The sequence below is a fragment of the Oncorhynchus masou genome, chromosome 18 (assembly GCF_036934945.1).
Source record: "Oncorhynchus masou masou isolate Uvic2021 chromosome 18, UVic_Omas_1.1, whole genome shotgun sequence".
Classification (NCBI taxonomy): Eukaryota; Metazoa; Chordata; class Actinopteri; order Salmoniformes; family Salmonidae; genus Oncorhynchus; species Oncorhynchus masou.
This window is the reverse complement of record NC_088229.1, coordinates 79,931,334-79,956,604: the sequence shown is the minus strand read 5'-3', so window position 1 is coordinate 79,956,604 and position 25,271 is coordinate 79,931,334. Positions and strand designations below refer to the sequence as shown.

The window sequence follows — 25,271 nt, the reverse complement described above, 5'->3', positions numbered from 1 at the left end:
CCATCAATTTGAGTAACCCACTCATTCAACTTCCAGAGAAAGGATTCTGAAAATGTACCCCTAAACTGTTTCAACAAGTCAAAATACATTTCTATTCACTCCTCAGACACCCTAAAATGTAATCAAACTATACTATTTCTTTCGGAAAGAAGTATGTTCAATATGAAACCGATTTTAGCAGGTTTCGCAACTTCGGCATGGTGCAAAAAAACACAGATTTCCAAGACTGTGTCCTCATTTCTTAATAGTTTTTGAAGTTACAAGCCTGAAACCTTGAACATAGACTGCTGACACCCTGTCGAAGCCATAGGAATGGCATCCAGGGAGCTATTTAACAAGTTGACCTTTCTCTTGCATTTCTAAGAGGTTTGTCTCTCAAAATATACAAAATTCGGGTGGTTTTTCTTTGGATATTCTCCTACCATATATATTGTGCTATATTCTCCTACATTATTTTAACATGTCTACAAAATGCAAAGCGTTTTCTTTCCAATGGTACCAATTATAAGCATATCCTGGCTTCAGGGCCAGAGCAACAGGCAGTTTACCCTGGGTTAGTCATTCAGGTGGAAATGGAGAAAAAAGGGCCTAGGCCTAAGAAGCTCTAGCTACTTCATTTCACCTCACAAAATACCTCATACATTGGTGTAACATATCACTAATCACAGTTTAAATCTGTTAATCATAGATTTACCAATCCAGATTTAAAATTAAGTGGTGCATCACATCTCTGATTAATTATAAACCTAGATGTACAAAACCTATATTAGCTCTAAGCCTAAATTAATTTAAACCATGTTTGTGCAACCCACCCCTGTTCTCCTAAATGTTTCCTAAATAGTGAAAAGCCTGCATTACTTGGAGATATAGTCTGCCAGTGTTAGAGAAAGTAGTGCAGGTACTGTTCACTTTATCCTGCTCAGAATGTAGTGCAGGTACTGTTCACTTTATCCTGCTCAGAAAGTAGTGCAGGTACTGTTTACTTTATCCTGCTCAGAAAGTAGTGCAGGTACTGTTTACTTTATCCTGCTCAAATTGCGGGCAGTAGGGTTTGTTTACAGACATAAGGGGGCCAGTCTGGTCTGACACATGTTTAAATGTGCAATTACAGTGACTATTTAAGTGGACAGTTTAACATTCTCCTCAAGTGAGGTGATTATGGTTGAATGCTGGGGGCCTGATTGGCTCATGTCTGTTATGGCTTGAACCAGTGGTGAGGCTTCACTCAGAGAGGAGTAACCATGCACCAACACACTGCTAAGGCTCCGGAAGTGGGTTACTGTGCCTCCTCTTGATCCATTAAATGTTTTATTTTTTGCCTTAAAGGACCATGGCAGCATGTTTGGGTTCCTACAGACGTTGGGGCCCAGAGCAAGGTCCCCAAGGAAAGACAGAGATGCTGAGACAGTAGTGGTACCCCAGAATGACAGCTACACCCAACGCACTTCCCTCTTTAACCAGGAAGTACTACAGGTAGGAACCAATCACCTTTCTCTTTAACCAGGAAGTACTACAGGTAGGAACCAATCACCTTTCTCTTTAACCAGGAAGTACGACAGGTAGGAACCAATCACCTTTCTCTTTAACCAGGAAGTACTACAGGTAAAAACCAATCACCTGCCTCTTTAACCAGGAAGTACTACAGGTAGGAACCAATCATCCTTAAAGGGACAGTACCCTCAGCAACCACAGTCAAACTAATGTTTATAGTTCATAACACATGGTCAATAGATTGATTTGATTAGTGTTTTCATGTTGGTTAATACATGCCTGATCAGCTTGAGCAAGCACTGCAGTAATGGGTTGGCAGAAAAACAAGCATCATGTCAGGGAGAAGGAATGGAGACCTTGTCCCATAATCCTTAGAGCAGAACAGAATGTTGAGTTATTTAGATTCTGTCCCGAGTATGAGCTATGAAGCGCAGGAGGGAAGTCGAGGAGGAGGGGGAGGTCTGGGAGAAGAGTAGAGAGGGGGAGAAGGGGAGAGGCCATGGGAGGAAGAAGCAGAGGGGTGATGGGAGGGGCAGGAGTGGGGGAACAGCCAAAAGGGAAGAAATTATTTGTGGATGACATCATTGTCTGGCTCCGTGTCTTCATGCCTCCTGAAGAGTAACCCTAACCCTAACCCAGTACACAACAACCAGCCAGCCAACCAGGCAGAACAACACTAACCCAGTAACAGAACAACCAGCCACCCAACCAGGCAGAACAACCCTAACCCAGTACAGAACAACCAGCCAGCCAACCAGGCAGAACAACCCTAACCCAGTACAGAACAACCAGCCAACCAACCAGGCAGTCTGCAGCTGGTCTGTCTCTCGTGGCAGTCTGCCTGTGTGTCTCGTGGCAGGCTGCCTGTCTGCCTGCCTTTCTGGGTCTATTTAAGCCTTTCTGTCTCTTGGCTGCTCTGTAAAAAATCTCAGCTTTCTGCAACTCACTTCCATGGTAGAGAGGAACTAGAGGAATAGGTATTACAAGCTTCAGTTCAGCATAATTGGTTATTGGATACATTGTCATCGTTACTTTAGCCAATAAGATCTGTTTCCTGTCCACCTGACCTGTTCGGTTGCTAGGCTACCAGTGATACATTGGTCCTTAATGACCTTGGCTTATAGAACTTTGATGGGGTCAAATGATTAATAAATTACAGAAATCCATCTGGAAAAGTTGCATATATCAGCTTCCCATGCTTTGTGGGTGTAAAACATAGCTAGATTTGGATCGACAGGACATTGTTTTTATTATCAGGTCAAAACAGGAAGCAGCAGGAAGAAACAAAGAAACATAACTTCCTGTGCGAGGTCATTATGGTCTGTATGCTATGGAGGAGATGAGCAGAGGCCTGGTTAGTAAGGGAGCAGAGGAGGCCTGGTTACAAGGTGAGGCCTGGTTAGGAGGGGAGGCCTGTTGAGGAGGGGTGCAGAGGAGGCCTGGTTAGGAGAAGAGCAGAGGAGGCCTGGTTAGGAGGGGAGGCCTGGTTAGGAGAAGAGCAGAGGAGGCCTGGTTAGGAGGGGAGGCCTGGTTAGGAGAAGAGCAGAGGAGGCCTGGTTAGGAGGGGAGGCCTGGTTAGGAGAAGAGCAGAGGAGGCCTGGTTAGGAGGGGAGGCCTGGTTAGGAGAAGAGCAGAGGAGGCCTGGTTAGGAGGGGAGGCCTGGTTAGGAGAAGAGCAGAGGAGGCCTGGTTAGGAGGGGAGGCCTGGTTAGGAGAAGAGCAGAAGAGGCATGGTTAGGAGGGGAGGCCTGGTTAGGAGAAGAGCAGAAGAGGCATGGTTAGGAGGGGAGGCCTGGTTAGGAGAAGAGCAGAAGAGGCCTGGTTAGGAGGGGAGGCCTGGTCAGGAGGGGAGGCCTGGTTAGGAGAAGAGCAGAGGAGGCATGGTTAGGAGGGGAGGCCTGGTTAGGAGAAGAGCAGAGGAGGCCTGGTTTGGAGGGGAGGCCTGGTCAGGAGGGGAGGCCTGGTTAGGAGAAGAGCAGAGGAGACATGGTTAGGAGAAGAGCAGAAGAGGCCTGGTTTGGAGGGGAGGCCTGGTCAGGAGGGGAGGCCTGGTTAGGAGAAGAGCAGAGGAGGCATGGTTAGGAGGGGAGGCCTGGTCAGGAGGGGAGGCCTGGTTAGGAGAAGAGCAGAGGAGGCATGGTTAGGAGGGGAGGCCTGGTTAGGAGAAGAGCAGAGGAGGCCTGGTTAGGAGTGGAGCAGAGGAGGCCTGGTTAGGAGGGGAGGCCTGGTTAGGAGGAGAGGCCTGGTTAGGAGGAGAGGCCTGGTTAGGAGGAGAGGCCTGGTTAGGATGGGGAGAAGCAGAGGCCTGGTTAGGAGGAGAGGCCTGGTAGGAGGAGAGGCCTGGTTAGGAGAGGCCCGGTAGGAGGAGAGGCCTGGTTAGGAGGAGAGGCCTGGTTCGGAGGAGAGGCCTGGTTAGTGGAGCACAGCAATACCTATGTCACTACACGTCTCCAGGGAGCTCTTACATTTAAAGACTCCTCTCTTTGAGGAGAGATGACATCATATTTTAATGTTATGCAAATACGCTTTTGTGGTTTCCAAGTGATTTCAGGTTTTGATGGTTAGTTGACATGAAAGTCGTAGACGAGCCCAAAGAGATACAGTATTATGTTTTGTTTCATTCTGTGGTCAAGCCCTTCGTTAGAGCACTTCACTAGAGCCTTTCACTCAAAGTACCCCTTAGAAGTCTGCAAGAGACCTCTAGCTGTTTCACTGGAGTTGTGAAGGTGAAATATAGGGTGCTTCCCAAATGGCACTACTTTTGACCCCCAGTCAAATGTAGTGCATGTTAAAGGGAATAGGGTGTCATTTGGGTTTCATTGTCATCTGTTTAACCACCATCTCTTACCACCATCTCCCTCCCTAGTCCTGGGACACTATAATAACAGCACTGTGTAGATGGACTCTTTGTGTTACGATCAGAGTGAAACAGAACGTTAAACATAATGCTTTATATGATTCATATGATTACTGTGCCGTTGGTGGGCTTCTGACAGCTACAGACAGATACATTTCACACCAAACTGTAGTGTTCTTCAGTTCCTAGAGTCTGGCCACCTGACTCAGGCCGCTGTTCTCTCCAGGAAGGGCAGCAGTTCAGAAAGAGGATCTGTGTCCCAAATTGCGCCCTATTCTATATGGGTCTTGGTCAAATTACACCCTATTCCCTATGGGCCCTGGTCAAATGGCACCCTATTCCCTATGGGCCTTGGTCAAATGGCACCTTATTCCCTATGGGCCCTGGTCAAATAGCACTCTATTCCCTATGGGCCCTGATCAAATAGCACCCTATTCCCTATGGGCACTGGTCAAATGGCACCCTATTCCTTATGGGCACTGGTCAAAAAGCACCCTAGTCCCTATGGGCCCTAGTCAAGCCAGCATGTTACATGTGCAACAAGAGGGGAAAAAAACTCTAGACCACCTTTATTCCACACACAGTGATACAAAGCTTTCCCTTGACCTCCATTTGCTGAATCTGACCATAATTATATCCTCCTGATTCCAGCTTAAAAGCAAATACTAAAGCAGGGACTCGCTCAATACGGAAGTGGTCAGATGACGTGGATGCTAAGCTACAGGACTGTTTTGCTAACACAGATTTGAATATATTCCAGGACTCATCCGATGGCATTGAGGAGTGCACCACATCAGACACCAGCTTCATCAATAAGTGCATTGATGACTTTGTCCCCACAGTGACCGTACGTACATACCAAGACCAGAAGCCATGGATTATAGGCAACATCCGCACTGAGCTAATGGGTAGAGCTGCAGCTTTCAAGTAGTGGGACGCTAACCTGAACGCTTATAAGAAATACAGGACTAAGATTGAATCCTACTACACCGGCTCCGACGCTCGTCGGATGTGTCAGGGCTTGCAAACTATTACGGACTACAAAGGGAAGCTCAGCTGCGAGCTGCCCAGTGACACAAACCTACTAGATGAGCTAAACAACTTCTGTGCTCGCAAGCAACACTGAAACATGCATGAGAGTGCCAGCTGTTCCAGACGCCTGTCTGATCACGCTCGACGTAGCCGATGTGAGCATGACCTTTCAACAGGTCAAAATTCATAAGGCCGCAGGGCCAGCTGAATTACCAGGACATCAACTGTGAGCATGAGCTGACCAACTGGCAAGGGTCTTCACTGACATTTTAAATCTGTCCCTGTCTTAGTCTGTCATACCAGCATGTTTCAAGCAGACCACCATAGTCCCTGTGCCCAGGAACACCAAGGTAACCTGCCTAAATGACCAACGACACGTAGCACTCATGTCTGTAGCCATGAAGTGCTTTGAAAGGCTGGTCATGGCTCTCATCAAGACCATCATCCCAGAAACCCTAGACCCACTCCAATTTGCATACATCCCCAACAGATCCACAGATGATGTAATCTCTATTGTACTCCACACTGCCCTGTCCCACTTCGACTAAAGGGACACCTATGTGAGAATGCTGTTCATTGACTACAGCTCAGCATTCAACACCATAGTGCCCTCAAAGCTCATCACTAAGCTAAGGACCCTGGGACTAAACACCTCCCTCTGCAACTGGATCCTGGACTTCCTGACTGGCCACACCCAGGACCAAAGGGTAGGCAACAACACATCTGCCACGTTGATCCTCAACACGGCGACCCCTCAGTGGTTCATGCTTAGTCCCCTCCTCTACTCCCTGTTTACCCATGACTGCGTGGCCAAGCACGACTCCAACACCATCATTAAGTTTGCTGACGACAATGGTGGTAGGCCTGATCACAGACAACAATGAGACAGCCTATAGGGAGGTCAGAGACCTAGAAGTGTGGTGCCAGGACAACAACCTCTCCCTCAACGTGATCAAGACAAAGGAGATTATCGTTGATTACAGGAAAAGGAGGGCCAGGCACGCCCCCATTCTCATCGATATGGCTGTAGGGGAACAGGTTGAGATCCTACAAGTGTCTTGGTGTATACATCACCAACAAACTATCATGGTCCAAACACACCAAGACAGTCGTGAAGAGGGCATGACATTGCCTATTCCCTGTCAGGAAACTGAAAAGATTTGGCATGGGTACCCAGATCCTCAAAAAGTTCTACAGCTGCACCATCGAGAGCAGGTTGCATCTGGTTGCATCACCACCTGCTGCTCGGCTTTTGACCACAACTACAGAGGCCCAGTACATTACTGGGGCCAAGCTTCTTGTCATCCAAGACCTCTATACTAGGCAGTGTCAGAAGAAGGCCCTAAAAAATTGTCTAAGACTCCAGCCATCTTAGTCATAGACTGTTTTCTCTGCTAGCGCACGTCAAGCGGTACCGGAGCGCAAAGTCCAGGTCCAAAAGACTTCTTCTTCTTCTTCTACCACCTAAGACTGCTCATCAAATGGCTATCTGGTCTATTTGCCTTGACCTTCCCCCCCTTTTTAATGCTGCTGCTACTCGCTGTTTATTATCTAGTATCTATGCATATCTATGCATAATCACTTTAATTAACCCCCTGTATATAGCCTCCACATTGACTCTGTACCAGTACCCCCTGTATATAGCCTCCACATTGACTCTGTACCGGTACTCCCTGTATATAGTCTCCACATTGACTCTGTGCTGGTACCCCCTGTATAAAGTCTCCACATTGACTCTGTGCCGGTACCCTGTATATAGTCTCCACATTGACTCTGTACCGGTACCCCCTGTATATAGCCTCCACATTGACTCTGTACCGTTACCCCCTGTATATAGTCTCCACATTGACTCTGTACTGGTACCCCCTGTATATAGCCTCCACATTGACTCTGTACCGTTACCCCCTGTATATAGCCTCCACATTGACTCTGTATCGTTACCTCCTGTATATAGACTCCACATTGATCTGTACCAGTACCCCCTGTATATATCAAATCAAATCAAATCAAATTTTATTTGTCACATACACATGGTTAGCAGATGTTAATGCGAGTGTAGCGAAATGCTTGCGCTTCTAGTTCCGACAATGCAGTAATAACCAACAAGTAATCTAACTAACAATTCCAAAACTACTGTCTTATACACAAGTGTAAGGGGCTAAAGAATATGTACATAAAGATATATGAATGAGTGATGGTACAGAGCAGCATAGGCAAGATACAGTAGATGGTATCGAGTACAGTATATACATATGAGATGAGTATGTAAACAAAGTGGCATAGTTAAAGTGGCTAGTGATACATGTATTACATAAAGATGCAGTAGATGATATAGAGTACAGTATATACGTATACATATGAGATGAATAATGTAGGGTATGTTAACATTATATTAGGTAACATTGTTTAAAGTGACTAGTGATATATTTTACATCATTTCCCATCAATTCCCATTATTAAAGTGGCTGGAGTTGAGTCAGTGTGTTGGCAGTAGCCACTCAATGTTAGTGGTGGCTGTTTAACAGTCTGATGGCCTTGAGATAGAAGCTGTTTTTCAGTCTCTCAGCCCCAGCTTTGATGCACCTGTACTGACCTCGCCTTCTGGATGATAGCGGGGTGAACAGGCAGTGGCTCGGGTGGTTGTTATCCTTGATGATCTTTATGGCCTTCCTGTAACATCGGGTGGTGTAGGTGTCCTGGAGGGCAGGTAGTTTGCCCCCGGTGATGCGTTGTGCAGACCTCACTACCCTCTGGAGAGCCTTACGGTTGAGGGCGGAGCAGTTGCCGTACCAGGCGGTGATACAGCCCGCCAGGATGCTCTCGATTGTGCATCTGTAGAAGTTTGTGAGTGCTTTTGGTGACAAGCCAAATTTCCTCAGCCTCCTGAGGTTGAAGAGGCGCTGCTGCTCCTTCTTCACGATGCTGTCTGTGTGAGTGGACCAATTCAGTTTGTCTGTGATGTGTATGCCGAGGAACTTAAAACTTACTACCCTCTCCACTACTGTTCCATCGATGTGGATAGGGGGGTGTTCCCTCTGCTGTTTCCTGAAGTCCACAATCATCTCCTTTATTTTGTTGACGTTGAGTGAGAGATTATTTTCCTGACACCATACTCCGAGGGCCCTCACCTTCTCCCTGTAGGCCGTCTCGTCGTTGTTGGTAATCAAGCCTACCACTGTTGTGTAGTCCGCAAACTTGATGATTGAGTTGGAGGCGTGCATGGCCACGCTGTCGTGGGTGAACAGGGAGTACAGGAGAGGGCTGAGAACGCACCCTTGTGGTCCCCAGTGTTGAGGATCAATGGGGTGGAGTGGGTCTAGTGTGTCAGGTAAGGTGGAGGTGATATGGTCCTTGACTAGTCTCTTAGCTTAGCTAGTCAAATAGCTTTATTGGGAACAGGAACAATGGTGGCCCTCTTGAAGCATGTGGGAACAGCAAACTGGGATAAGGATTTATTGAATATGTCCGTAAACACACCAGCCAGCTGGTCTACGCATGCTCTGAGGACGCGGCTGGGGATGCCGTCTGGGCCTGCAGCATTGCGAGGGTTAACAAGTCGGCTGCAGTGAAGGAGAGTCCGGAGGTTTTCGTAGCGGGCCGTGTCAGTGGCACTGTATTGTCCTCAAAGCGAGCAAAAAAGTTATTTAGTCTGTCTGGGAGCAAGACATCCTGGTCCGCGACGGGGCTGGTTTTCTTTATGTAATCCATGATTGACTGTAGACCCTGCCACATACCTCTAGCCATTGAATTGGGACTCTACTTTGTCTCTATACTGACACTTAGCATGTTTGATTGCCTCGTGGAGGGAATAGCTACACTGTTTGTATTCGGTCATGTTTCCGGTCACCTTGCCCTGATTAAAAGCAGTGGTTCGCGCTTTCAGTTTTGCACGAATGTTGCCATAAATCCACGGTTTCTGTTTTGGGAATGTTTTAAACGACTGCAACCCTTAAACAAAGAGCTGCAGTTATTCAGAATGGGTGGCAAGGAATAAATTAGCCCTAAATATTTATACAACTAAAAGCATTGTATTTGGGAAAAATCATTCATAAACCTCAACTACATCTTAAAATAAATATAATAGATACGCAGCACCAAGTCATTTTTAATTATTATTATTTTTTTACCTTTATTTTACTAGGCAAGTCAGTTAAGAGCAAATTCTTATTTTCAATGACAGCCTAGGAACAGTGGGTTAACTGCCTGTTCAGGGGCAGAACGACAGATTTGTACCTTGTCAGCTCGGGGATTCGAACTTGCAACCTTTCGGTTACTAGTCCAACGCTCTAACCACTAGGCTACTCTGCCACCCCATTACACATTTACAGACAGACAACATGAAAAACTACAGGTAATCTAATAAAAAAAACATAGAATTTACAAGAGTATAACAAAATCATAAAACAGCAAATTAAAAACATTGACAGGTCAATGAATCAGCCTCAAAATACGTCATCAGTGATTTAAAAACACCAATCGGAACAAGTTTTTCTGTCTCTGTCTAACCTGCAGCAGGGGAGATGGTTGGTCCGGGCACTGCCCTAGTCTAACCTACTCTCTGTGTCTAACCTGCAGGAGGGTAGAGGGTTAATCAGAGCCCAGCACCCCGGCAACTCTAAGATCCAGGACTTCTTGATTCGGCTGGAGGAGTTATGGGAGGAGCTAAGGAGACGACATCACAGGAACCAGTTCTACCTACAGGCAGGGGAGGAGATGAGCTTTAGGGTAAGGTCCTTCTTCTAGAGTCTAGACCGATGTTGACCCTGCAGTTAACCTCTCCTATCAGACAGTACATCTCTGTCCCTTCTTCTAGAGTCTAGACCGATGTTGACCCTGCAGCCCCCCCCGTCCCCCCCCATCCCCTCTCCTCCCAGACAGTGCATCTCCTTCAGGCCTTGGGTAGTATAGAAGCCTGGTTGGAGGCAGCAGAGCTGTCCATGTTGAACTCCCAGCTGGCAGGAGACCCAGAGACCATGAGGCTGGCTGAGAGAGACAGCTGCCTGCTCCAGACAGAGATGTCCTGCCGGGGAATGGAGCTAACAGCACTCAGACAGGAGATGGACAGGCTGGGTGGTCAGCGGGAGGGTCAGTGCCCAGGATACCCCAACACTGAGGGCCTCCTGGTGCCACAACACCACACACAGGTCCTCCCAGATCTTATGGACCAGGTGGAGAGAAAGTGAGTACCCAGGGTGGAGAGGGGGGGAGAGAGAGAGAGAGAGAGAGACAGAGAGAGACAGAGAGAGACAGAGAGACAGAGAGAGATTAATGTACCCTAAGTGACGTCTCCTCTTGAATCCTGACTGGAGTTTCACCCACAGGTTGTCTCTGTGTTCAGACCAAGGGTCCCATCCTCTCAGGAGGCTAGATTACCCCTTCACTAACACCCAGGAAGTGAACCACATCAGACTACTCTGAGTCACCATTAATAAGACATTTGGTTTTGCACGGGTGGTGTTTTATCTTCAATAATTTATATTTCATATAACTTGTAAATATACATCTCAGTACAGTACGCTGGTTCTATTGTTTATGTATTCCTCTTGGTGTGTGTTCATCTTAGTGAGGTGGAAAGCAGTGACCTGTTATGTTCCAGAATGTTCCAGAACCAATGACCATCTAAGAGATCCATTCCACCGACATATACAATGATGTCATCATAACCAACAGTTGGAGAGAGAGAGAGGGGGGGGCAGAGACAGAGAGAGAGAGTGGGGAGAGAGAGAATGGTAGAGAGAGAATGGTAGAGAGAGGGGGGGAGAGAGAAGAGAGCAGAGAGGGGGGGAGAGAAGAGAGCAGAGAGAGAAGAGAGCAGAGAGAGGGGGAGAGAGAGAATGGTAGAGAGAGGGGGAGAGAGGATGGTATAGAGAGGGGAGAGAGAAAGAATGGTAGAGAGAGGGGGAGAGAGAGAAGAGAGCAGAGAGAGGGGGAGAGAGAGAGGGGGGAGAGAGAGAATGGTAGAGAGAGGTGGGGAGAGACGATGGTAGAGAGAGGGGGGAGAGAGAGAGGGGGGAGAGAGAAGAGAGCAGAGAGAGGGGAGAGAGAGGGGGGAGCAGAGAGAGAGGGGAGAGAGAGAATGGTAGAGAGAGGTGGGGAGAGACGATGGTAGAGAGAGGGGGGGAGAGAGAGGGGGGAGAGAGAGAAGAGAGCAGAGAGAGGGGAGAAAGAGGGGGGAGCAGAGAGAGAGGGGAGAGAGAGAATGGTAGAGAGAGGTGGGGAGAGAGGGTGGTAGAGAGAGGGGGAGAGAGAGAATGGTAGAGAGAGGGGGGAGAGAGAAGAGAGCAGAGAGAGGGGGAGAGAGAGAGAGAGAATGGTAGAGAGAGGAGGGAGAGAGAGAATGGTAGAGAGAGGGGGGAGAGAGAGAAGAGAGCAGAGAGAGGGGGAGACAGAGAGAGAGAGAGGATGGTAGAGAGAGGGGGGAGAGAGAGAAGAAAGCAGAGAGAGGGGGAGACAGAGAGAGAGAGGGGGGGAGAAAGAGAAGAGAGCAGAGAGAGAGAGAGACAGAGAGATAGAGAGAGCGCAGAGAGAAAGAGAGAGACAGAGAGCTACAGAGAGAGAGAGCAGAGAGAGGGAGAGAAGGAGAACTCTTCTAACTGTTGAAACCATTGGCCTTTCTGCCTCTGGCTCCCCTCCTCAACCTTTTTTTTATGGTTGGTGGCTTGGTGTCTTTAACAGTCTGGCTCTATGTGTTAATAGACAGGAGGCTTGGTGTCTTCAACAGTCTGGCTCTATGTGTTAATAGACAGAGAGACTGAAGTCTAATACACAAGCCAGAGCCTAAAGCATCTCAGCCTCACCACAGACTGACTGGCCTTTATTGTAGGTTAAGTGTTGAATGTTGCTGTACTCTGTGTCACCAGGTACAAACGTGTCCAGACCGCGTTGACCCAGCAGAGTTCGTCGCTGCAGGACACCAGGATGCTGACAGAGTTTCTGGAGCGCGTGGAGCTAGAGGAGAGGGTGGAGCTAGAGGAGACCCAGGAGGCCAGGGGGAGGGCCTACAGCAGTAACCTTGGACAGGTGAGGCACAGAGTTTTACCTGCATGAAGTCACACCACACAACATACTACCTTAGGTACACAAGGGTAAAACACCTCCTGTGTTTGTCTCCCAGCCTCTAAACAGTGAGATCAGCTCAGCTCTTACCCTGCTGGGTGATGGGGGTGGAAGCGGTGGTGGGGAGCCCCTGATGGAGCCGCTGGGAAACCCTGTAGAAGAGCTGCAGGAGGCAGTGGAGATGTTGAATGACACGGTCAGAGAGAGAGGACGATCACAGAATCACATCCATGATCAAGCCATCCAGACTATGATCCGACAGGTAGGACGGCCCCGGAGGGCCGACAGGTTCTGGTATTGTGAAGGTCCAGTGGTTGGTCTCACATCTACTGTACAGTATCCATAGCAACATGGTTGTTGCAGAAGAACAGTGAAAACTGTTTCCTTTAGTTTGTTTACTTGACAGAATAAACCAATCCCATGACTGACCCTAGTCTCCCTCTGCTGTCCCAGCTGGCTGTGCTGTCAGTACGTGTGGAGGACAGTCTGTGCTGCAGTAGAGAGCTGAACCAGGAACTCCTACAGAGAGAGAAAGACATGGCCATGCGCTGTGAACCAAAAGAATGTGGACTAGAGGGACTGAAGGAACAGCAAGACCACCTAGAGGTGAGGGGGGGTTAGAGGAACAGCAAGACCACCTAGAGGTGAGGGGGAGGGGGGCTAGAGGAACAGCAAGACCACCTAGAGGTGAGGGGGGCTAGAGGAACAGCAAGACCACCTAGAGGTGAGGGGAGGGGGGGCTAGAGGAACAGCAAGACCACCTAGAGGTGAGAGGGGGGGGGGGCTAGAGGAACAGCAAGACCACCGAGAGGTGAGGGGGGGCTAGAGGAACAGCAAGACCACCTAAAGGTGAGGGGGGGGCTAGAGGAACAGCAAGACCACCTAGAGGTGAGGGGGGCTAGAGGACCAGCAAGACCACCGAGAGGTGAGGGGGGGGCTAGAGGAACAGCAAGACCACCTAGAAGTGAGGGGGGTGCTAGAGGTACAGCAAGACCACCTAGAGGTGAGGGGGGGGACTAGGGGACTAGAGGACTAGAGGGACTTTAATTTTTATTTTTTTATTTTACCTTTATTTAACCAGGCAAGTCAGTTAAGAACAAATTCTTATTTTCAATGATGGCCTGGGAACAGTGGGTTAACTGCCTGTTCAAGGGCAGAACGACAGATTTGTACCTTGTCAGCTCGGGGGTTTGAACTCACAACCTTCCGGTTACTAGTCCAACGCTCTAACCACTAGGCTACCCTGTCGCCCCAAATCTACTAGGGGACGAGAGGGACTAGAAGACTAGAGAGACTAAAGGGACTAGAGGACTAGAGGACTAGAGGGACGAGAGAACTAGAGGGACTAGAGGACTAGAGGGACTAGAGGACTAGAGGGACTAGAGGGACTAGAGGGACTAGAGCGACTAGAGCGACTAGAGGGACAAGAGGACTAGAGGACTAGAGGGACTAGAAGGACTAGGGGACTAGAGGACTAGAGGGACGAGAAGACTAGAGGGACGAGAGGAGCAGATATACCACCTAGAAGGACTAGAGGACTAGAGGACCAGAGGACTAGAGGATTTTAGGACTAGAGGATCAGATAGACCACCTAGAGGGACTAGAGGACTAGAGGATCAGATAGACCACCTAGAGGGACTAGAGGACTAGAGGATCAGATAGACCACCTAGAGGGACAAGAGGACTAGAGGAGCAGATAGACCATCTAGAGGGACTAGAGGACTAGAGGATCAGATAGACCACCTAGAGGGACTAGAGGATCAGATAGACCACCTAGAGGGACTAGACACTTCAACTCTCTAACATCTTCCTGTTGTTCTGTCATTGAAGGAACAAAGTAGAGGCTTTCAGAAAACTCCAGGTCTTGAAACACGCTGTGGAATTGACCCAGTTCCTTTACTGTAACTTGATATTCCATTGGTGTTGGGTAATGGTCATTGTGTAATAGGATACAATGGCTGTTGTGGAACAAGGGAAGCTCTCCCTCCTCTCTCCTCCTCCCTTCACCTTGTTTCACAAGCTGTCTGTTTCCTGTTGTGTCAGAGTTTCTCACTCCACACCGACCCACAGAGACCATTGAGCCAATCAGCAAGCAAGAACCAACCCTGATTTCTGTTCCATTAAGGATGTGAATTACAACATGTCATCACACACAGAGTTTATTGTCCACCAAGGGTGTGTGTTTGAGTGTACGTGTGTGTGTTGGTGTGTGTGTTGGTGTGTCTGTCACAAGAGTTGGAGGTTTAGTGGGTGGTGTGTGTGTCCAGTCAGCTGTGTGTTTGACATAAGTCATACCGTACCCCCCTCCAGACTGAAAACACACACATCACTGTCTGGACCCAGTGAAAACAACAGGACCAAATGGGATCTAACATACTGAAATAACCGTGCTGTCATTGATCAGCCATCCACCATGATTAACAGAAAAACATTATGAAGTGTCACTCCCATCGAGACTACACAGCTATTAACTACTGGTTCAGATTGAAACAACAGAACGGCTTGAATATGTCTAACATATGGTTCTTCTCCATTCATACCGTACCCCCCAGACTGAGAAGTCTATATAACACCTCTCACACACGTGGCTATCCATCCGTCCATCCATCCATCCTTCCTTCCTTCCTTCCTTCCTTCCTTCCTTCCTTCCTTCCTTCCTTCCTTCCTTCCTTCCTTCCTTCCTTCCTTCCTTCCTTCCTTCCTTCCTTCCATCCATCCTTCCTTCCTTCCTTCCTTCCTTCCTTCCATCCATATAATAATTCAACCTGTTGTCATTGTTCCCTGTAGGTGAATTATGCTGTGCTGAAGGAAGAGGTGGAGGAGCTCCAGAGACAGACTGGTTATCTGGAGGAGCTATGCCCAGATAGAGTGACCTTCCTGGGGGTGGAGGTGCAGGGAGCCCTGGGGGTATGGAGGGAATTAAGGAGGAACGTAGAGGGGAACAGAGACAGATTACGACAGTTTGTTCACCTGCAGGACTTCTTCAGGACCTACCTGGCCATGATGTAAGCAGATGATATAAACCATACTGACCCCTTCTGGCTCGATCAGCGGCTCTTTCTCAATTCATCTTTCTTGGACTTCTTGCATCCTCTCTCCTCGCCTCATTCTCAAACCCCATTGGAGAAAAGGGTGTAGAGACTTTGGACACACTCCTCCAACAGTTTTGAGAAGGAGGTGAGGAGATAGGAATGGAGAAAAAGTTGAATTTAGATTCTTTCATAATCCCACTGTAGCCTGCTGAGAGTCACTGTGACTGGAGCCTGTTAGCGATCATAACAGGATGTCCTAGTCTGTCAGGCAGGCTTTGTCATTAATGTAACACGTGTTGGGGAGGTCGGTACAGTTATCCTTATATCCATGGGTTCTATAGTTCTGTTAGTTCCGTAGAGTATTTGTGGTCTGGTTACCATCATCATCATGTCATGTCCTGTTCATGGCTTTACTCACCGTCTTCCTTTTCCCCCTCCGCCCTTTTGAATGGACAGATCGTGGATGGAGGACACCCGGGAGTGTATTTTCTCTGAGAGAGTGTTGCATTGTGGGAGGGATGACCAGGAGCCAATGGCTGTGGAGATGGAGATGGACGTCCAGATAGACAGGAAGTTGGAGGAGTTGGAGGAGCTCGATGCTGCAGGGAGGAACCTGCTGAACGCTGAGCACCACCTGGCCAACATGGTAGGGTCTACTTGATTGGTTGGTTGGTTGGTTGATTGGTTGATTAGTTGATAGTTTTTTTGTTGTAGATTGGTTGGTTGGTTGGTTGGTTGGTTGGTTGGTTGATTGATTGGTTGATTGTTTTTTTTGCTGTAGATTGGTTGGTTGATTGGTTGGTTGCTTGATTGGTTGCTTGATTGGTTGGTTGATTGGTTGGTTGGTTGATTGTTTTTTTGTTGTAGATTGGTTGGTTCAGATGGTAGGGTTAACATTGAGTCACACAACCCCGGGGAAAAATATAATACACCAGGGGGTTCTGTTTTTGTAACTATGGCTGCATTTTTACAGGAAGCCCAATTCTGATATTTTTTACCGTAATTGATCTTAGGACCAATCAGATCAGCTCTGAAAAAGATCTGATGTGATTGGTCAAAAGACCAGGGTTAACTGTGTAAACGTAGCCCCAGCTGTCCAACACAGAGGTGTCAATTCCATGGAGGGCAGAGTGTCTACGGGTTTTCACTCCTCCCTTCTACTTGATTGATCCATGAAGGTCATTAATTAGTTAGGAACTCCCCTCACCTGGTTGTCTAGGACCTCCCCTCACCTAGTTATTTAGGTCCTTTTTTCTTTAAGGTTGCAGCCCCTGTCAGCGCCTATCTCAATCCTTTTTAACATGTCTTTCCTCTCTGGGGAGGTTCCTATTGCTTGGAAGGCAGCCATGGTGCATCCTTTATTTAAAGGGGGAGATCAAGCTGATCCTAACTGTTATAGGCACATTTCTGTTTTGCCCTGTTTATCAAAAGTGTTGGAAAAACATGTCAATAAACAACTGACTGGCTTTCTTGATGTCTATAGGATTCTCTCTGGTATGCAATCTGGTTTCCGCTCAGGTTATGGATGTGTCATTGCAACCGTAAAGGTTCTAAATGATGTCACCATTGCCCTTGATTCTACACAATGTCTTACTGACTTGGCCAAAGCTTTTGATACAGTAGACAATTCCATTCTTGTGGGCCAGCTAAGGAGTATTGGTACAATATATCTGAGGTGTCTTTGGCCTGGTTTGCTAACTACCTCTCTCAAGAGTGCAGTGTATAAAGTCAGAACATCTGCTGCCTCAACCAATGCCTGTCACCAAGGGAGTACCCCAAGGCTCAATCCTAGGCCCCACACTCTTTGCAATTTACATCAACAACATAGCTCAGGCAGTAGGAAGCTCTCTCATCCATTTATACTCAGATTATACAGTACACAGCTGGTCCCTCCCCAGATTTTGTGTTAAACGCTCTACAACAAAGCTTTCTCTGCCTTTAACCTTGTTCTGAACACCTCCAAAACAAAGGTAATATGGTTTGGTAAGAAGAATGCCCCTCTCCCCACAGGTGTGATTACTACCTCTGAGGGTTTAGAGTTTGAGGTAGTCACCTCATAAAAGTACTTGGGAGTATGGCTAGACAGTACACTGTCCTTCTCTCAGCACATATCACAGCTGCAGGCTAAGGTTAACTATAGACTTGGTTTCCTCTATCGTAATTGCTCTTCTTTCACCCCAGCTGCCAAACTTTAAATCTGATTCAGATGACCATCCCACCCATGCTCGATTATGGAGACGTAATTTGTAGATCGGCAGGTAAGGGTGCTCTCGAGCGGCTAGATGTTCTTTACCATTTGGTCATCAGATTTACCACCAATGGTTCTTATAGGACACATCACTGCACTCTATACTCCTCTGTAAACTGGTCATCTCTGTATACCCGTCACAAGACCCACTGGTTGATGCTTATTTATAAAACCCTCTTAGGCCTCACTCCCCCCTATCTGAGATATCTACTGCAGCCCTCATCCCCCACATACAACACCTGTTCTGCCAGTCACATTCTGTTAAAGGTCCCCAAAGCACACATCCCTGGGTCGCTCCTCTTTTCAGTTTGCTGCAGCTCGCGACTGCGGTCTTAATTGATGAGTTAGGAACTCCTCTCACCTGGTTGTCTAGGTCTTAATTGATGAATTAGAAACTCCTCGCACCTGGTTGTCTAGATCTTAATTGATGAGTTTGGAACTCCTCTCACCTGGTTGTCTAGGTCTTAATTGATGAGTTTGGAACTCCTCTCACCTGGTTGTCTAGATCTTAATTGATGAGTTAGGAACTCCTCTCACCTGGTTTTCTAGATCTTAATTGATGAGTTAGGAACTCCTCTCACCTGGTTGTCTAGATCTTAATTGATGAGTTTGGAACTCCTCTCACCTGGTTGTCTAGGTCTTAATTGATGAGTTTGGAACTCCTCTCACCTGGTTGTCTAGATCTTAATTGATGAGTTTGGAACTCCTCTCACCTGGTTGTCTAGGTCTTAATTGATGAGTTTGGAACTCCTCTCACCTGGTTGTCTAGGTCTTAATTGATGAGTTAGGAACTCCTCTCACCTGGTTGTCTAGATCTTAATTGATGAGTTAGGAACTCCTCTCACCTGGTTGTCTAGGTCTTAATTGATGAGTTAGGAACTCCTCTCACCTGGTTGTCTAGGTCTTAATTGATGAGTTAGGAACTCCTCTCACCTGGTTGTCTAGGTCTTAATTGATGAGTTAGGAACTCCTCTCACCTGGTTGTCTAGGTCTTAATTGATGAGGTAGGAACTCCTCTCACCTGGTTGGCTAGGTCTTAATTGATGAGTTTGGAACTCCTCTCACCTGGTTGGCTAGGTCTTAATTGATGAGTTTGGAACTCCTCTCATCTGGTTGTCTAGGTCTTAATTGATGAGTTTGGAACTCCTCTCACCTGGTTGTCTAGGTCTTAATTTATGAGTTAGGAACTCCTCTCACCTGGTTGTCTAGGTCTTAATTGATGAGTTAGGAACTCCTCTCACCTGGTTGGCTATGGCTTAATTGGTCACTAATTGAAAGAAAATAACTGTTTCAGGCCTGGTCTAAACGTTAGTCAGCCGATTGATTGACTTGTTGACTGGTTAACTGACTGATTGATTGGTTGACTGGTTGACTGACTGATTGGTTGACTGGTTGACTGATTTATTAGTTGACTGACTAATTGGTTGACTGGTTGACTGGTTGACTGACTGATTGGTTGACTGGTTGACTGGTTGACTGAATGATTGGTTGACTGATTGACTGGTTGACTGATTGATTGGTTGACTGGTTGACTGGTTGACTGACTGATTGGTTGACTGGTTGACTGATTTATTAGTTGACTGACTGATTGGTTGACTGGTTGACTGGTTGACTGACTGATTGGTTGACTGGTTGACTGGTTGACTGAATGATTGGTTGACTGATTGACTGGTTGACTGAATCGTTGATTGAATGATTGATCATTCCTCTAGATCCATGAGCGTCTGGAGGAGTTGAGGTCCATGCTGGGATGGATGTTGGTCCACTGGAGAGACCAGAAACACCAGAGGAGTCAACGCAGGAATAACGAGACTGAACCTAATGAAGATCTTATCGACTCTGAGCCCCCAACAGAGCAGACTCCTGGAGATAATATCTACTCAGAGACCACAGTAGAGTCCACTAGAGACAACATCTACTCAGAGACCACAGTAGAGTCCACTAGAGATAATATCTACTCAGAGACCACAGTAGAGTCCACTAGAGACAACATCTACTCAGAGACCACAGTAGAGTCCACTAGAGACAACATCTACTCAGAGACCACAGTAGAGTCCATTAGAGACAACATCTACTCAGAGACCACAGTAGAGTCCACTAGAGATAATATCTACTCAGAGACCACAGTAGAGTCCACTAGAGATAATATCTACTCAGAGACCACAGTAGAGTCCACTAGAGACAACATCTACTCAGAGACCACAGTAGAGTCCACTAGAGACAACATCTACTCAGAGACCACAGTAGAGTCCATTAGAGACAACATCTACTCAGAGACCACAGTAGAGTCCACTAGAGACAACATCTACTCAGAGACCACAGTAGAGTCCACTAGAGACAACATCTACTCAGAGACCACAGGAGCAGATATCAACACCGATGATACAGCCTGCTCCACCCACAGTACCCCTGCTCAGCCAGAGACCCACTTTACCTCTGCACTGAGTGTCTTTGAGGACAGACTGACGAAAATAGACAGTCTGTACTGTCCCGCAACAGACCAGCATAGTTGGAAGGACCAAGAGGATGGCTATCAGGTGATGAACAGCAACACAGGGCCTCTAAGGGGTCTCACCTATCCCCCAGAGACCCACCAATCCCCCTGCCTGGTCTTAAAAGAGCCCAGCAGCCCAGCCCTCTGCCTGGTGGGCACCATGAGCCTAGGGGGCACCTCAGTCAACAGCACCCCTAAGGTTAGGCTGGGGGGGCAGGGGGTTAGCTTGGTGGGCCAGGGGGTTCGCCTGGGGAACCAGGGGGGTATGGTCTACCTAGGGGGCACCGTCAAGAACAGCCCTACCCTCAGCCTTGGAGGCAGTGTGGACCTGGGGGGTACTGTCAATCTCATCCTCAGCTTGGGGAACCAAGGAGACAGTCATGTGGAGGTGATGGAGGCTAATCCTAGGGTGGGTGAGGAGGAGAGCACAGAGTCTGTCCTCAGGGTAAGAACCACAGACCTCCTCTCATATATAACAACCTGACTGGACTGACCACTCTGTACCTACCTGACTGGACTGACCACTCTGTACCTACCTGACTGGACTATCCACTCTGTACCTACCTGACTGGACTGACCACTCTGTACCTACCTGACTGTCCTGACCACTCTGTACCTACCTAACTGGACTATCCACTCTGTACCTACCTGACTGGACTGACCACTCTGTACCTACCTGACTGGACTATCCACTCTGTACCTACCTGACTGTCCTGACCACTCTGTACCTACCTGACTGGACTATCCACTCTGTACCTACCTGACTGGACTGACCACTCTGTACCTACCTGACTGGACTGACCACTCTATACCTACCTGACTGGACTGTCCACTCTAAACCTACCTGACTGGACTATCCACTCTGTACCTACCTGACTGGACTGACCACTCTGTACCTACCTGACTGTCCTGACCACTCTATACCTACCTGACTGGACTGTCCACTCTAAACCTACCTGACTGGACTATCCACTCTGTACCTACCTGACTGGACTGACCACTCTGTACCTACCTGACTGGACTGACCACTCTGTACCTACCTGACTGGACTGACCACTCTATACCTACCTGACTGGACTGTCCACTCTGTACCTACCTGACTGTCCTGACCACTCTGTACCTACCTGACTGTCCTGACCACTCTGTACCCACCTGACTGTCCTGACCACTCTGTACCTACCTGACTGGACTGTCCACTCTAAACCTACCTGACTGGACTATCCACTCTGTACCTACCTGACTGTCCTGACCACTCTGTACCTACCTGACTGTCCTGACCACTCTGTACCTACCTGACTGGACTGACCACTCTATACCTATATGACTGGACTGTCCACTCTAAACCTACCTGACTGGACTGTCCACTCTGTACCTACCTGTCTGGACTGACCACTCTATACCTACCTGACTGGACTGACCACTCTATACCTACCAGACTGTCCTGACCACTCTGTACCTACCTGACTGTCCTGACCACTCTGTACCTACCTGACTGGACTGACCACTCTGTACCTACCTGACTGGACTGACCACTCTGTACCTACCTGACTGTCCTGGCCACTCTGTACCTACCTGACTGGACTGTCAACTCTAAACCTACCTGACTGGACTGACCACTCTGTACCTACCTGACTGTCCTGGCAACTCTGTACCTACCTGACTGTCCTGACCACTCTGTACCTACCTGACTGTCCTGACCACTCTGTACCTACCTGACTGGACTGTCCACTCTAAACCTACCTGACTGGACTATCCACTCTGTACCTACCTGACTGTCCTGACCACTCTGTACCTACCTGACTGTCCTGGCAACTCTGTACCTACTTGACTGGACTGACCACTCTATACCTACCTGACTGGACTGTCCACTCTAAACCTACCTGACTGGACTGTCCACTCTGTACCTACCTGACTGGACTGACCACTCTATACCTACCTGACTGGACTGACCACTCTATACCTACCTGACTGTCCTGACCACTCTGTACCTACCTGACTGTCCTGACCACTCTGTACCTACCTGACTGGACTGACCACTCTGTACCTACCTGACTGGACTGACCACTCTGTACCTACCTGACTGTCCTGGCCACTCTGTACCTACCTGACTGGACTGTCAACTCTAAACCTACCTGACTGGACTGACCACTCTGTACCTACCTGACTGTCCTGGCAACTCTGTACCTACTTGACTGGACTGACCACTCTATACCTACCTGACTGGACTGTCCACTCTAAACCTACCTGACTGGACTGTCCACTCTGTACCTACCTGACTGGACTGACCACTCTATACCTACCTGACTGGACTGTCCACTCTAAACCTACCTGACTGGACTATCCACCCTGTACCTACCTGACTGGACTGACCACTCTGTACCTACCTGACTGTCCTGACCACTCTATACCTACCTGACTGGACTGTCCACTCTAAACCTACCTGACTGGACTATCCACTCTGTACCTACCTGACTGGACTGACCACTCTGTACCTACCTGACTGGACTGACCACTCTGTACCTACCTGACTGGACTGACCACTCTATACCTACCTGACTGGACTGTCCACTCTGTACCTACCTGACTGTCCTGACCACTCTGTACCTACCTGACTGTCCTGACCACTCTGTACCCACCTGACTGTCCTGACCACTCTGTACCTACCTGACTGGACTGTCCACTCTAAACCTACCTGACTGGACTATCCACTCTGTACCTACCTGACTGTCCTGACCACTCTGTACCTACCTGACTGTCCTGACCACTCTGTACCTACCTGACTGGACTGACCACTCTATACCTATATGACTGGACTGTCCACTCTAAACCTACCTGACTGGACTGTCCACTCTGTACCTACCTGTCTGGACTGACCACTCTATACCTACCTGACTGGACTGACCACTCTATACCTACCTGACTGTCCTGACCACTCTGTACCTACCTGACTGTCCTGACCACTCTGTACCTACCTGACTGGACTGACCACTCTGTACCTACCTGACTGGACTGACCACTCTGTACCTACCTGACTGTCCTGGCCACTCTGTACCTACCTGACTGGACTGTCAACTCTAAACCTACCTGACTGGACTGACCACTCTGTACCTACCTGACTGTCCTGGCAACTCTGTACCTACCTGACTGGACTGACCACTCTATACCTACCTGACTGGACTGTCCACTCTGTACCTACCTGACTGTCCTGACCACTCTGTACCTACCTGACTGTCCTGACCACTCTGTACCTACCTGACTGTCCTGACCACTCTGTACCTACCTGACTGGACTGTCCACTCTAAACCTACCTGACTGGACTATCCACTCTGTACCTACCTGACTGTCCTGACCACTCTGTACCTACCTGACTGTCCTGACCACTCTGTACCTACCTGACTGGACTGACCACTCTATACCTATATGACTGGACTGTCCACTCTAAACCTACCTGACTGGACTGTCCACTCTGTACCTACCTGTCTGGACTGACCACTCTATACCTACCTGACTGGACTGACCACTCTATACCTACCTGACTGTCCTGACCACTCTGTACCTACCTGACTGTCCTGACCACTCTGTACCTACCTGACTGGACTGACCACTCTGTACCTACCTGACTGGACTGACCACTCTGTACCTACCTGACTGTCCTGGCCACTCTGTACCTACCTGACTGGACTGTCAACTCTAAACCTACCTGACTGGACTGACCACTCTGTACCTACCTGACTGTCCTGGCAACTCTGTACCTACTTGACTGGACTGACCACTCTATACCTACCTGACTGGACTGTCCACTCTAAACCTACCTGACTGGACTGTCCACTCTGTACCTACCTGACTGGACTGACCACTCTATACCTACCTGACTGGACTGACCACTCTATACCTACCTGACTGTCCTGACCACTCTGTACCTACCTGACTGTCCTGACCACTCTGTACCTACCTGACTTTCCTGGCCACTCTGTACCTACCTGACTGTCCTGACGACTCTATACCTACCTGACTGGACTGACCACTCTATACCTACCTGACTTTCCTGGCCACTCTGTACCTACCTGACTGTCCTGACGACTCTATACCTACCTGACTGGACTGTCCATTGTCCTGGAACACTATTTCAACCCTCTGTATTTGTTTCTCCTATAGAATCATAGCACTGGGTGTCCACTTCCACACGCCCTTCTCAGCTGTTTCCAGCTATCCTTTCTTGCCTTAATGTCCATACTTTCTCTTTTCTACCTCTCCCTCTATCTCTTTCTTTCTCTCTCCCTCTCGCTCTCACTGTCTCTACCTCTGCCTCTCCCTCTCACTGTCTTTTTCTCCCCGTCTCTCTCTATTCCTATTTCTCTACCCCTCTCTCGCTCTCTACCTCTACTGTTCCCTTTCTCTCTCTCCCCTGTCTCTCTCTCTCTATCTCTCTCTCTACGCCTCTATCTCAATCTTTCTCTCAACCTCGCTCTCTCTCTCTACCCCTCTCTTTCTCTTCCTACCCCTCTCTCTCTACCCCACTCTCTCTCTCCCTACCCCTCTATCTCTCACTCTATACGCCTTTATCTCTATCTTTCTCTCAACCTCGCTCACTCTCTACCCCTCTTTCTCTCTCTTCCTACCCCTCTCTCTCTCTCTCTCTCTCTCTCCCTACCCCTCTATCTCTCTACTTCTCTCTCACTCTCTACCCCTCTATCTCTATCTTTCTCTCAACCTCGGTCTCTCTCTACCCCTCTCACTCTCTACCACTCTCTCTCTCGCTCTCTCTACCCCTCTCTCTATCTCTACCCCTCTTTTTCTCTCGCTATCTCTCTCTTTCTACACCTCTAACTATATATATCTCTCTCTATCTCTCTCTACCGCTTTCTCTCTCTCTCTCTCTCTCTCGCTCTCTCTCTCTCTCTCTCACTCTCTCTCTCTCTACCCTTCTCTCCATATATCTCTCTACCCCTCTCTCTCTCAGCCACCTAAAACCTTTTGGAGGTGCTGCCAGGGTCTGTGGGAAAATACTCTGGGTAGTTTAAAGAGAAAGATTTATCGCCAGAGTGCAGAACAGGTAAATGGG

At 48.3% G+C, this 25,271-nt stretch overlaps 1 protein-coding gene across 9 annotated transcripts in view; it reads left to right on the top strand.

The window, feature by feature from the left end:
* LOC135505297 (uncharacterized) overlaps positions 1–25,271 on the top strand; it is a 117,118-nt gene that overhangs the window by 26,866 nt on the left and 64,981 nt on the right. For 5 of the 9 annotated variants that reach the window (XM_064924546.1, XM_064924542.1, XM_064924543.1 and 2 more), the window contains exons 2-10: positions 1,327–1,473; positions 9,955–10,104; positions 10,254–10,558; positions 12,240–12,399; positions 12,494–12,697; positions 12,889–13,041; positions 15,223–15,440; positions 15,924–16,113; positions 19,428–20,654. In XM_064924546.1, coding sequence (XP_064780618.1) covers positions 1,327–1,473; positions 9,955–10,104; positions 10,254–10,558; positions 12,240–12,399; positions 12,494–12,697; positions 12,889–13,041; positions 15,223–15,440; positions 15,924–16,113; positions 19,428–20,654 — 2,754 coding nt within the window. Of the gene's footprint in view, positions 1–1,326; positions 1,474–1,596; positions 1,646–9,954; positions 10,105–10,253; positions 10,559–11,814; positions 12,030–12,239; positions 12,400–12,493; positions 12,698–12,888; positions 13,042–15,222; positions 15,441–15,923; positions 16,114–19,427; positions 20,655–25,271 lie in introns of those variants that run through there. The other 4 variants (XM_064924548.1, XM_064924544.1, XM_064924545.1 and 1 more) reach the window with 4 other exon arrangements.